The sequence below is a fragment of the Mirounga angustirostris genome, unplaced genomic scaffold (genome assembly GCF_029215605.1).
Source record: "Mirounga angustirostris isolate CCGP_5_RB_7025 unplaced genomic scaffold, mMirAng1.0.hap1 SCAF_14, whole genome shotgun sequence".
NCBI lineage: Eukaryota > Metazoa > Chordata > Mammalia > Carnivora > Phocidae > Mirounga > Mirounga angustirostris.
In genome coordinates, this window is record NW_026991722.1 from 70,481,252 (window position 1) to 70,490,813 (window position 9,562).

Below are 9,562 nucleotides of genomic sequence, written 5' to 3' on the forward strand. Positions count from 1 at the left end.
GTCTACTCTCAGCCTGTGGACAAGTAATGTCCACTGTGCTTTACAAAGACCTAAGAATAGAAATATCAACTCCCAAATTCTTTCCAACTCCAGTGGTCGTTTGCCCTGAGGCAACGAGTAACATTCACGAGTTCTGGGTTCTTATATTATCACTGAGCCGGTCCCAGAAAGTGGGAAAAACTGTTGTCCCGGGAGGTTCCCAGTATCTCCTTGTAATTGACCTAGAGGTATATCACACCCTGGCTTATAACCCAGCTGCTATAGCTCTCCAGGCCTCTGACACCTGCTCAGAAAGGAATTCCCCGCCCCAGACCGCCCCAAATGAAGCTTTGTTAAGTCATCCCCTATTGCTGAACAAACTCACTGCTCCACTGTTCAAAAAACAGAAGGCATAAAGGTGAATACAAACGTAAGAAAGGAGTTCACATGTGGTCTTGCAGGCTTTCCATATAGTCTCTAAGGTCCCGGGGACCCCCCAGCCCCGTGTCCTGACAGACCCACTTGATGTTGTCCTCACTGTCAAACAGGATGGAGTTGGTGTATGGGCCGCCGTCCTCCGGGAGGATGGTGGTGTAGGAAGTAAACTTGACTCGCTTCCGCTTTGGGCCCGATGGATTTATAGGCTCACTTTTAAGGTCTTTCTCATAGACATAGTCAGAGGGTCTGAGCAGTTGACTATGGAAAGTCTTCTGGGAACCGCCATTGAGAAGGAAGTTCCTCTCCTCGAACTGCAGTCCCCTGTCTATCATGGTCGTGCACTCCTCCGACGGGAGGGTGATGTCCACGGGGTTCTCCAGAAGTTCTACTTCATTCCCAAGCCAGACCCAGTCATGGGAATGGGGGATGTTGCCTTGCTCGCTCACGGCAAATCTTTTGTGTCTGTATTTCCAAGCAAAGGCCACACAGTTGATCAAGAAGACCAAAATGGCCAGGCAGAAGACGCAGAGCAGAGCGTACATGCCGATCTCCAAGTCACTTAACCCCCTGGAGGTCACTGTCAGGTCACTGGGATTATTGGGTTCCGGTAACTTCCCTTGAGTGGGGAAACTTGTGAACGCGTCTGGACCACCACTCTTGAGTGACTTCTTATCCTTTCCTTCCTGGGGAGACTGTGGGGTTGTGCTTTTGTTGCTACGTTCCTCTTGGCCAACCGAGGCGCCATGCTGGAACCACTCCTGACCTGCTCTCTCCCGGTTTCCTTCACGCTCTATGGAATTACTGAGGTGGTCCTTGTATTCCCGACTGATGCCCTCAATATTGTTGGTGCCTCCTTGGTGCTCATAAATATTTGGTTCAAATCTGACCTTGACATTCCCTTTACCCACGGCAAGAACACTCTTCCTCTTGGTCTTCTGACAGGGCTCACTAATCATCATTTCTAATTTAATCAAGGGCCCTTGCCCTTCACCCTGTGCGACCACAACCGGCCATCTGGACTGAAGGTTTGCTTGGACAGACACCACCATTTCATCCAATGATGACACAGTAACTGAAAAATCCTTGGGATCATAAATGTCTAAGGGTGTCACCGACCCATCACTGAACAAAATCCAACAACTGAGAAAAATGAAATTAAAGCATTATGTTATAGTTTATTTCCTTCAAGTTTGTAAACATGTACACAAATTTATAAACCACACATGTGGTTTCTTATGAGATATGTTTCCAATACACAGGCAGAGAACAATAAATATGTTTTAAAATGTGGACCAGTTGCTATCATACATTAAACTGGCATAAACAGTGGGCTGTAACCACACTGATGTGAGGAGCAAATTTGTATACTGTAGTGAATGCAGTCCTGTGTATATTAACTTAGTGAATGTCATATAACAGAATTTGACTTGGAATTTTCCAAAGAGTTTGAAAGATCACATGATGCATTTGAATCAATTTCAGGTGCAGCTACTCAGGCTACTGCTCAAGATCATATCACTTCACCATTCTTTATTAGAAAGACATGCTCATTTGAAGTATTTGAGAAAAGATGTATTATGGGGACTGGCATGCTTGAAAGGCACAATGACCTTGCTATAATTCGACTGGATTTGCTACAAGTTTAAAGATGGAGCAGAGTTTTAAGTTTCCCATAATTAATATAAACCAACAGATGTCTGGTGCCTATTAGCCATACTTCTTTAAATAGCAGAAATAGAATTTGCAAGCATCAATTATTACTTATTTCAGAAAGGAGAACACATGTGATCCTTTGGTCATGGTCTACCAGGAGTCCCCCATCACAGATAACCCACTGCAAAGTAGTATTTGGACACATGGTTAGTGTGTAAAATATATAAGAAGACAATTTATCCAAAGTACTGAGCACTTTTCTCAGAGACAAGACAGACCAGAGAGAAAGCAGAAAGAAGCTTCAGGGACCCCCTGTCCTAGCTATGAGTGCCCTACTGATCTTCTCCACAGATGTGAGAGGGAAGGAAATGGTCTTAACTCACTGGGGACAAAAGGACTCTGGAATCCCACCTGCTGTGGGGCCTGGAGGATGTCCTGGGCAGACACCGTGGAGACAACAGCCCTCTTGTCCGCTCTGTGAGGCTGCAGGGCAAGAGACAAGCCGGCCACCAGCTGCATGCCCAGGTCAGCGATGGTGACGCGTTCATCCAGCACGATCACTGTCTTCTCAGCCAGGATGGAGTCGGGCAGAGGTGAGAGCACCTTCAAAGGAAGAAAGCAAGCTCCAGTCTCTGCTGCACACACAATTAATGAGGGGAAACAGAAAGAAAAAGGTAAAATGCCTACCAGAAAAGTGGGGCTTGGTAAGCAGGTGGATGTCTTCTTTTCGATCATTTGTTTGCCACCATCCTTTAAACCCCAAAGTGTGCTCTCAGTGCTAAGTCTGAGAAAGTCTCCAGAAAGTAGGAACTAGCTCAGACCAAAACAAAAAAACAAAACAAAACAAAGGCAGAAACCTGCCCTTCGCTTTATCCAGCTGCAGTGACCGATGCAGGAGACTTTCATGCCATGTTAGCAGGACACTTTCCTCCCAGGCTGAAGTGTCAGAACAGCCCTTTTATTTGGGGCACTGCTTCCATTTGTACCCCCCGAGAAACACTGTTCTCTAAAATCCAGGATTATCAGAAACCTTGCTCTTTGAAATCCCCTTCGTCAGGCAGAATGGACATCCCTCTCTTGCCTTGAGGACCTAAGTCCCTTGGACGCAGAGAAGCAAATCTGACTTCCAACTCCAGTGCAGGATTTCAGATGATGCAACACCCCCCATGCACGTGAGTTATGCATCTCACTAGCAAGCAGGACCCTGGGTCCACAGTAGGGTCCAGACCGATGCCAACAGCTCAGGGTGTCCTGAGCTACCCACACTCTGCTTTATTGGAATCTTACCTGCCCTCAGCCCTTGCCGGCTTCCTATCAGACTCTATCTCTTTTGTCCAATACGATTTCCCACATTTCCTCTGTGTGGTGGTCTCCCTAAGAGCAATAGGTCAATAAACCGGACTTTGTCAGACAATAGATTTGCACCCGATGATCTTAAGACAGATGGTCTGGGGCTAGGACAACTTGTTGAAATGCAAATGGTTTAGAAGAGCATTTTTTTAATGTTTAATCACATCCCCCCCATTAAAAAGCAAAGAACTATAAATAGATCAACCTAATATATTTTACTTCCTTTGATTTATACAATATTAGTCATTTGTTTTCTTCAAAGAGCTTGATTTAATTTAGTGATAATTCCCCCCAAATTAAAGGATATTATCTCCCTGCTGGTGTGGGCCCATTAGAGCACAGAAAATGTAACATTTTCCTCAAAACTAATAGTTATATTTTGACAATCTTTTTACTAAAAATATTTAGAGAAATGGTGTCTCGCCTTCTCCCCCCTGCTTAATATTTGTTCTTTGAGCAGTTAGATGTTTATAATGTAATAATTGTAGATCCTTATAGCATCATTGAGCTCGCTGGGAAAATTCAGTGCAGAAAGGAATCTTAATGGCCTTAAAAAGTCATTTCACCTCATAAAACATCAATTTGCAACCAGAGTGATTCAGACCTGGACTAATGTAGTATCAATAGACCAGCTTTTGCAAAATCACATTTGGGCGAACCCTAAATTGTGATGTGATAAGGAATATTTAAACCCTTTGTAAAGATAATGATCTGCTCTATAATCTCTTCACAGCCCTCCTATTAAAATTAACTATGAAATATTTTCAATAATTGTCCAAGAAAAGAGAAAGCATGACACTAGGGAACTATGCGTGTGAGTGTAAATAAGTATGACAAACAAAATGTGTCCAGACATCGCCAAATGCCCCGAGGTTGAGAGCCGCTAAGACCAGGGACATAAGGTTGCTTTCATTGTGTGTCTCAACATAGCATCCCCTGGTGAAAGGGTGAGAAATCTGATCTCGAGAGCGTCTCTAACTTGCAGAAGCTTCTCTGTGGTTAATAAAACACGAATTTCTGAGTATGCGGTCTAAAGGCTGATGAATTCTGTGTATTGTGTTCATTGCTCCCTCCCACGTACCAACACACACTTGCACAAAACTGCCTCACACAGATGTATCTGGACAAAAGCAAAGAATGGGCTGAGTATTTGGGGAAAATGCCAAGCAGTGCATTAAAGCTGCCGTGGTTATCCCCGGCTCCCGGCCCACCAGGGTCCTGCCGCCCTGGAGCTGCGCGATCCTCGGCTCCTCCACCGTCATGAAATCGGCCACGAGGCCGGTGATGTCGAACTGCCAGTCGGGGCCCAGCATGTAGCTCAGCTGACCCACGTCGGGCGCCTCGGCCACGAACTGGGTGAGGACGCGCACCGTGGCGTGCTGGTACTGCAGGGAGCAGCCCCTGCCCCTCTTCTCCTCGTCCTCCTCGTCCTCGCTCTCTCGGGTGGGCCTGGGGCACACACAAACCAGGATGAGCCTGCTCCTCATCAGGGGTGTTTTAAATATCCTCAGTTTTCCAGCGACCGTAGGGCTGTGGTCATGAAAACACAGGACCTGGCTCCTCTCCCGGCCAAACGTGTGTGTCCACAGATTCATTTATAACCTCTTCAGCCATCAGGCCTGTGGGGTGTTTTCCCGGTGTTAGAACTGTGGCTTCCCACCCAGAATTCAAGAAACAAAGACACTGTCTCTCGCCTTCAACTTGTTTTCACTCAAGCACAAGATCCAGGCAGCCGGAGAGGCAACAGGAGGATGGAGTGGAGGGTCCGCGGTTCCGGAGCTCTGCTGCACTGTGGAATCGCCTGAGGGTGACCCCGCTGCCCTCTTTCAGCTCAGAGCAATGTAATCAGAATGTCTTGGGGTCGGAGCTGGGAATTCACCTATTTCAAAGCGCGCCGGCGATTCCAATGGGCAGCAGTTTGGGAACCAGTGGTTTGAGCTCCAGAATGTAACACGACTAGCCCCACCGCCCTCCCGCAGACAAGGGACGCGAGCGCTCTGATCCTCATTCTCCTCTCCTGGGAAATCGGGGGTGCCCACCTCTGCTGTGGTTGTAGCAGGAAGGGGACCGGCCCGGGCCCTATTGGTTGGCCTGAGGCCGGCACCTGACACGTGCGTGAGCAATAGAGTTTGAGAGTGATCGTGTTATTGACGTTGCGAGGACAGGTGCTAGGGGAGAGCCCGGTGCAGGTCAGCTCGGCTTCCAGGAGAGGCCCGGGATCCGATGGCTCTGAACCCCTGTGGTTGAAAGGGGCTCGTTATGAATAACAAGGCACCCCTTCCACCTTTATGACTCTCCACTGAGGACAGAAGACCAGCTATTACAACAAACGATGCTCATAATCGCTCCTATCGCTTAGAAAACCCCGAGGGTTTGGGGAGCCGGGAGCCACAGACGGAGACCCAAATACGTATTTCTTATAATTCACGGTATCACGGGTGGTGTCCAGAGAGGCATCGGCTCTTGGATAAGCTCAGCGGCCACCATAGTGGCTGTCACTTCGCACATGTGCCTGGTTTCCAGCCACGGGACTACTTCCAGTTGTCCACTGTCCCCCGGAGGGGCATCGGCGGCCGCCCGGCACTAAGCAAGACCCCGTTCTCTTCTAGCATTGAAATCTGCCCAGCGGCGCAGGGAGAAGAGCCGAGGGGCCTACAGCAGCCCATACTCTCTTGTCAAATAATAGCATCCACGTAAGCGGCTGTTAGACTTCATAGGACGTGAACACTTTCCTCTCTAACCCACTTTCTGTTTACACACAGGATAGGCACTTCATCCCCGCATTTCGGCTTTTCTTCTGCCTCAAAAAATCAGATCCTCAGCCCCAGGCAGTTATGGGCTCCCTCATTAGGCCCCCATGCTGGGGAATTCATTGCCTCAGAAACGCTTGATTCCTTGAGCTGATAGCTATTTCCAAAGTCAAGGCAAAAACCACCACAAAAATCACTTATTTATGATGAGATTCGGGAAAGTTTCCTTTTCTTCTTTCTCCCTCCAGGGTGTTTATACCCGGTGTCTCTTTATAGACTCTGCTACACCTGTTACGGAAGAGCTATTATAAAAGCAAATTTATGTTGCTGTTTTTTGCTTTGTGACGATGTTACAAGCATGCAAGCACTTGGCTCTAACGTGGGCCACTGCATCTCCTGGTCAAATGTTTGGACAAAGGGAACACAGGACAACAGCTGGTAAGGGGAGCAGCCGGGATAAGGAGCTTGGAACCTTGCTCACTCACTCCCAACCTCTATTCCCCGGTTCTTCAGCCCCAGGGAAGCCAAGGCTCCAGTTTCTCAGCAGAGGTCAGAAATCTGGCCTTTTTAAGAATAATAATAATACTAACTTTTGCGGTAAGAACACTTAACATGAGATCTGCCCTTCTGAATTTTTAAGTGCAATATATAATATGTATGTTTTCCAGACCAGATGAAGCATATTTAAGGAAAAGATTCGGTCGCAGGAGCAAGATGTTTGGGAATTTAGGCTTCAAGTTCACCCCCCACCGGATGTTCTCGCAGACCACACAGGTACCACCTGCTAAGATCAGTGCAGCCAACAGGAAGCGCTCACTGCAGGTCTCGACCTCCTCCTGGCCTTAGGGGGATGCAGGGCAGGTAGGGAGAGAGATTGGGGCCACCCAGGTTCAGTCCAGGGTCTGAGAAGGGATTCCAGGTTGACTTCTAAGAATTCCACTAGTAACAGTCTAAAAGGCAAAAGCAAACCAAACAGAAGACAAAAGACATCTTCCTTACCCTGAAAAATAGTAAGTATTGGGTCCTTATTTTTCTGAAGAAGTCCTGCCCCTCCCGGTTTCAGTAAGAGTGAGAAGTGTGTCTTCAGGAAGGTGGTATTTCAGAGGGCGCTCAGATTACAGGCCGTACATCTGTGCCCCTTACCCGCAGTTTCAGCAGATGATCCTCCTTCTGACTTGTCCTCAGAAGGTCAATAGTAGCCTAACTATAGGATCTGTGCCATTCATCTCATCACGTGGGTATTTATCACCTCACGTCGTCACATGAAGAGGGGTTGCACTGGTTATCCACTCTGTGTGTGTGTGTAGTACATACATAAAGTAAGTATATATATAAATATAAAATGTAATGTATAATTATATCTATTATATATAGTAACATACTCTATATAGTATATATGTATAGTATGTTATATAATTTGTATGTATGTTTTAATGAATTATCGTGCACTTCATATATATTTTATATTTATACAATGTATAAATATGTTGTATTTGTATGCATTATATATTCATTATGTATATTTATGTTATATAGTATAAGTATAATTCTATGTATGCTTTATGGGTTATTGTGTGTTTCATGTATATTTTATATTTATAGGACATAAACGTTTTACTGTACATGCATTATACATATTTATGTTATAGAGATATAGATAGAGTCCTTGGATTATAGAACAAGAATATGAAGTGCTATTATCATTCTCAATCGCCTAAGAAGAAGCTCAGGACCGGGCAGTGCGGGTAAGGAGCCCAGGGTCACTGAGCTGTAAGTGGCAGGACCAGGACTCACATCTGCATTTTCCACCATCACACAGTAATTTAGAAGAAAAGCAGGAGTTTAATCTGTGTGCCCACCCCCACCCCCACCTGGAGTTTGCCACTGTATCCATCCAGTCTGTTTCAACTGCAAGAACCTGGCCATGCACTATTATAAGTCCTCCTCATCACCCTGCTTTCAACCTGACAGATGCGAAGCTCCGAATCAAGGAAGAAAAGCTACAGAATAGATGGTATGTTTCTCACACATACACGAAAAATGCACACACCTATATGAAGATAGGCAAACTGTATTAAAAATGTAGCCGTCCTTTTTCATCCAAACCTAAAGGATATTTAATACTCTTTACATAGCTTTGCAAAAAGGATTGCTTATTCTCTGCCACTTAAGGAGCACTTAGATCAATTTTTGGTTTTGCCTTGTATTCAAATAACCCCCGAAATCAGAGCAGGGCTAAGAGTTGCCACTCTATGTGGAGCGCTTACCATGCACTGGGCACTGTTCTTAGAACTTAATGTGTACTGTATCCATTTAACCCTTATGGTACTTGTATTAGGTAAAGTGTTCTTATTCTTCTCCCATAATGCACCAAATGAAGTTCAGAGAGGCCAGTTCCTCAGGGGTACAGAGCTAGCAAGAGACAGAGCCAGGATTTGAGCTCATGCCACCTGGATGCAAAACCTGTGTTCTGGATGAGTTTGGGTGAATAGCTCAGCACAAATACACAGGACAGAAGACAAGCCCTTCTGTCTCAGGCAGTGTGTGCGGCTAGGATTCAGAAGATTGAGCAGGCAGAGAGAGCTTCATGACCGATGCCCATGGTCTTCCAACTAAACTCCCAGGGTGAGGGGCCAGGATCGCCAGCTCAGTGCAGTGATTTGAGTCCAGGGAACCTGAGCCCACTTGGCTTTCCCCTGCCTGCCTGTGTCCCCAGGTTGGACACTCACTCTCCAAAGCACTAAACATACAGAGTATGCAATAATTAGTAAATGAATTGGGGTTCTGTATGGGCAAATAAAATTTCAAAATAAGAAAAACTGATTTATTTGGGGAACATGTATGAAATGGAATAGATCTGCTTGGGCTCTATAAAATGGTAGAATTTCTTTCTGTCTTTGAAACTTCTTAGCAAATTGCTGTGATGCACGTCACATTCTGGTATAATGCTGATTCCATAATGCAATCGTTTTCTTTCTCCCCTACTTTTTTTGGCGAGGTTTTCTGAGTTGGGGGAAGACACTGTTTTTAATTACATTTCCCTAAAGCTCCCATGAGGGGGCCTGGGAGATGAATATATTCACTGGCTGTCTTCCCCTCAGACCTGAGAAAAGGGTCCACTCTTCACCTTAATTTGAGACACACACAACATCTCCATGAGAGACTCTTGAGACCTCTCTCAGTCCACCTCCATTAGATGGCACAGAATATTTCTGCATTCTATTTGATGGCCCTCACTATGAGAAACCCAAGACATGTTAGTCTTTTTCCTCCAGGGAAAAAGCTCTGCCTCCAGACACTTTCAATAACGTTTTGCTATTTCTAGATAAGTATCTTCCAAAACTTATTCCTTATCGAAATTTCAGAGCATCCCGGGGCCAAAGACTAGAGCT

At 45.8% G+C, this 9,562-nt stretch overlaps 1 protein-coding gene across 1 annotated transcript; it reads right to left on the reverse strand.

Moving 5' to 3' along the window:
* Nucleotides 1–374: 374 nt before the first annotated feature.
* On the reverse strand, nucleotides 375–1,519 carry LOC123842892 (transmembrane protein 132B-like). Its single transcript, XM_045872066.3, has one exon. It carries the CDS (start codon nucleotides 1,464–1,466, stop codon nucleotides 423–425), a length of 1,044 nt encoding a protein of 347 aa, XP_045728022.2. The 5' UTR covers nucleotides 1,467–1,519; the 3' UTR covers nucleotides 375–422.
* Nucleotides 1,520–9,562: the final 8,043 nt, after the last annotated feature.